The 2968-nt window shown below is 36.6% G+C and overlaps 1 protein-coding gene across 1 annotated transcript in view; it reads right to left on the reverse strand.

Annotated features, from left to right (window-relative positions):
- The window catches only part of Iqub (IQ motif and ubiquitin domain containing), a 111588-nt gene that overhangs the window by 87914 nt on the left and 20706 nt on the right, over positions 1-2968 (reverse strand). Inside the window, exons 3-5 of the mRNA XM_023703433.1 lie at positions 877-1038; positions 617-789; positions 220-375 (exon numbers count right to left, since the gene is read on the reverse strand). Of these exons, the coding sequence (XP_023559201.1) occupies positions 220-375; positions 617-789; positions 877-1038 (491 nt within the window). The remainder of the gene's footprint in view (positions 1-219; positions 376-616; positions 790-876; positions 1039-2968) is intronic.

Genomic DNA, 2968 nt, shown 5'->3' on the forward strand with positions numbered 1-2968 from the left:
TTATTGTTAAGTTTCGTTATTTGAATATTATAGGTGTGTAAACTCAGCAAAATATTCTAAAAGGATTTTTTTTTCTCAGAATGCCTTCAGGGCAGGTTTGGCTGGCTTGAGCTGTGGGGATCGAACCACAGCAACCTGAGCTTGACTGCTTTGTTGAAGCAGCCACTTAAAGAACTGAGCTAAAGGGGCAGCCCCCCCCCCCAGCAAAAATTATCTTACCGCCTTTAATCTTTCAGCATGGTATTCGGCTGCTGAAAAGTATTTTCCTGGTACTACAAGTTTGTCAGTCATGTTTGACACATACACACCAATTTTCGTCATTTGTGTGGATGTTGCATTTCTAGTTTGCTGGATCTTTTTTCTCTGAAAGACTGTCTAAAATAAAAACAAAAAATTAAATGTTTTCACTGTATGTAGTGTTCACTATATGCACACACGTGTGCACATACACATATATGGAAAGATAATTTTTGTACACATTCAAGTTAATTTTCTTTCCCCATATGTATTGTCATATAACTAGAAAATTTTATTTGAGAGTCATAAGATATACAACAAGTATTAATTCTATAGCTTTAAAAACCTGAATGGAAAAGTAAAAATACTGCCATATTACCTGTGTGTCTCTACAAAATAAATTAAACTTTTCAGGAATCTTTTTAGGTACAGTTTGTGTTCCAGCATTGTGATATTCTATTCCTGTTATTGTATGTCTAAATCCACCAAGGAATGGTTTGTGAAAGTCCGATTTCACAATTTCAACAGGTACCTCCTGGAACTGATCAGTGCCTAAGGAGAAAAAAACCAAGGCTGACTGGAAGTTCAGCTGCAAAGGGACTTGAAAATACTTTATCTAAAAGACATCAAATAACTCACCAGTTTGTACAAAGACAGTTATGAGTCGAGAGATGTTACTCAATTTAACTATTCTTTTTATTGGATACAGATCTGGATTTAGAGAAGAGATTTCCAGTTGTACACTTTCCTGTGGCTTAATTCCATGTTGTATGAGAGTCTCATTATTTTTGAGAATTTTACCTAAAAATGAAAATTTTAAGTATTATGGCAAAGAAATGGTTAAGTTTTTTTGCTGGTGTCTTTAATGGAGATATAAAATTCTACATACTTAAAATGCATAACATGATGTTTGGATTATGAACACATTGTGAAGGCTAAGCAAATGTAACACTTACTTCAAATATTTATTATTTTATGGTGAGAACACTGAAAATTTCCTCTCAGCAATTTTCAAACATGCGATATACTATTATTAACTATAGTCACTGTGATTCCAATACTCATTAGAAAGACATAACCAAGTAAACGCACTTTAATGTTATATAAATTACCAAGGATGTTTATAGGAATACATATCATTTAATTATTAAATAGATGACTGATATTTTCTGCCTCTGGCTTTAATGTTAGAACAGAAAACTCTGCAATAGAGTACTACACTGTCCTATTTATTTTATGAATAGCTACTAAAAACAAAACTCAAAGCTACAACTCTGAATTCTCTAGATATATAAACATAGAACCACCATGTTCTAAAATAAATGCATCCTGTAATGTGAGCAGGATTGCATTTTAAATGACCCTGTGGAAGACTACAATGTGTTATTTGTAAATATGGGACATATTAATATTAGGGAAAGTAGGATTATTCTACAACCCATTCTACCCTCTAGGGTTGACAAGCATAGACTCAAAATTCCACAAAATTCCTTCAGTTTTCTCTTTCCATAATCAGACATTTACGTAAGTTAATAAATGCCAAAGGAAAAGTTAAACTCAGTTTTATGTTGCAAAAAATAGTATGCCTCTTTATTGTTGTTGTTAAGATGCTTTAACTTCTCTTGCCTGTTCTTGGCTCCATTTTACCATATAGATGCATTCAAAAAATTAACTTTCTCTGTTTTAGGTCAAATGAAAGTGCAACAATGTTACTGGCTGTTGTTCTGTGTCATGGGAAGTTCACTGGTGGACTCTCCATCAGTCTTCAAAAGTGTGGCCTTCCTCTAGGGATGCAGCACTAGCCCCTGGAGGGACAGCAGCCCTGCTGATGCCTCGGAAACAGAGTTAGGGTTTCTGGCTCCAAAAACAGGGAAAACACATGTGTTGCTTTAGATAAGCCACTGCATTTGTGGTCATTGCAATAGTCGTAGGAAATCAATACAGGCTCCCAGAACCCTCCTTTCTTCTGCTTCCTTCTCACCAAAGGAGCTCCAGTTCCAGGCCTAGAAGAAGCCACCTATGGTGAACAGTGGCTGGTATAAAATCCAGCTCCTCTGTCACTGCAGTTGGCATCCCTTGTCACCCAGTGTTAATACCTGGTGCTTAGAAAGACAGAAGGTCATGAAGGACGTAGGACAGAGAACTCCCAAAGCACCACTGATCATCATTTCAAATTTCAGTTCAGACTCTGCCACTTATCTGTGTGATTTTAGAAGTATCCTGTTTAACTTTTCTTGTCTCAAAAAAGGATAAAATAGCGATATGTACCTCAAAAGATTCTTGTGTACATTAAATGACAATGTAGGCAAATAGTTACCAGAAGTACTGATGCATAGTAACGATTCAATAAACTCATCATCATGGTCATCATTGTTAATATAATATTTACTAATAATTATTGAAAATTTATCCTGTTTACTTAAACACTAATCAGTTATTTGAATTTTGTTTTTTATTTTTTGAGTCCTACATTCACTACAATGGATTTGTAAAATAATTTTTCAATTGAATTGTTTTTCTTTGAAAACTTAGTAAGTCAATACCAAAGCTCTCTCAGACCCAGTCCTAGCCCAGGTCCGATGAGTGTGTGGAGAGCTTCCTGCTACCCTGCACTGGCGGGACCAGTCCCAGCCCAGGCGCAACATGGGCCAGACCCTCTCTCACCCCCTCGGGCGGCCCCCCCCACTCCGCCTTACGTCCCCACCCCTCCCGCCAAGTAGGAATTTCTGCC

Source organism: Octodon degus, unplaced genomic scaffold (assembly GCF_000260255.1).
Source record: "Octodon degus isolate 3935 unplaced genomic scaffold, OctDeg1.0 scaffold00170, whole genome shotgun sequence".
NCBI lineage: Eukaryota > Metazoa > Chordata > Mammalia > Rodentia > Octodontidae > Octodon > Octodon degus.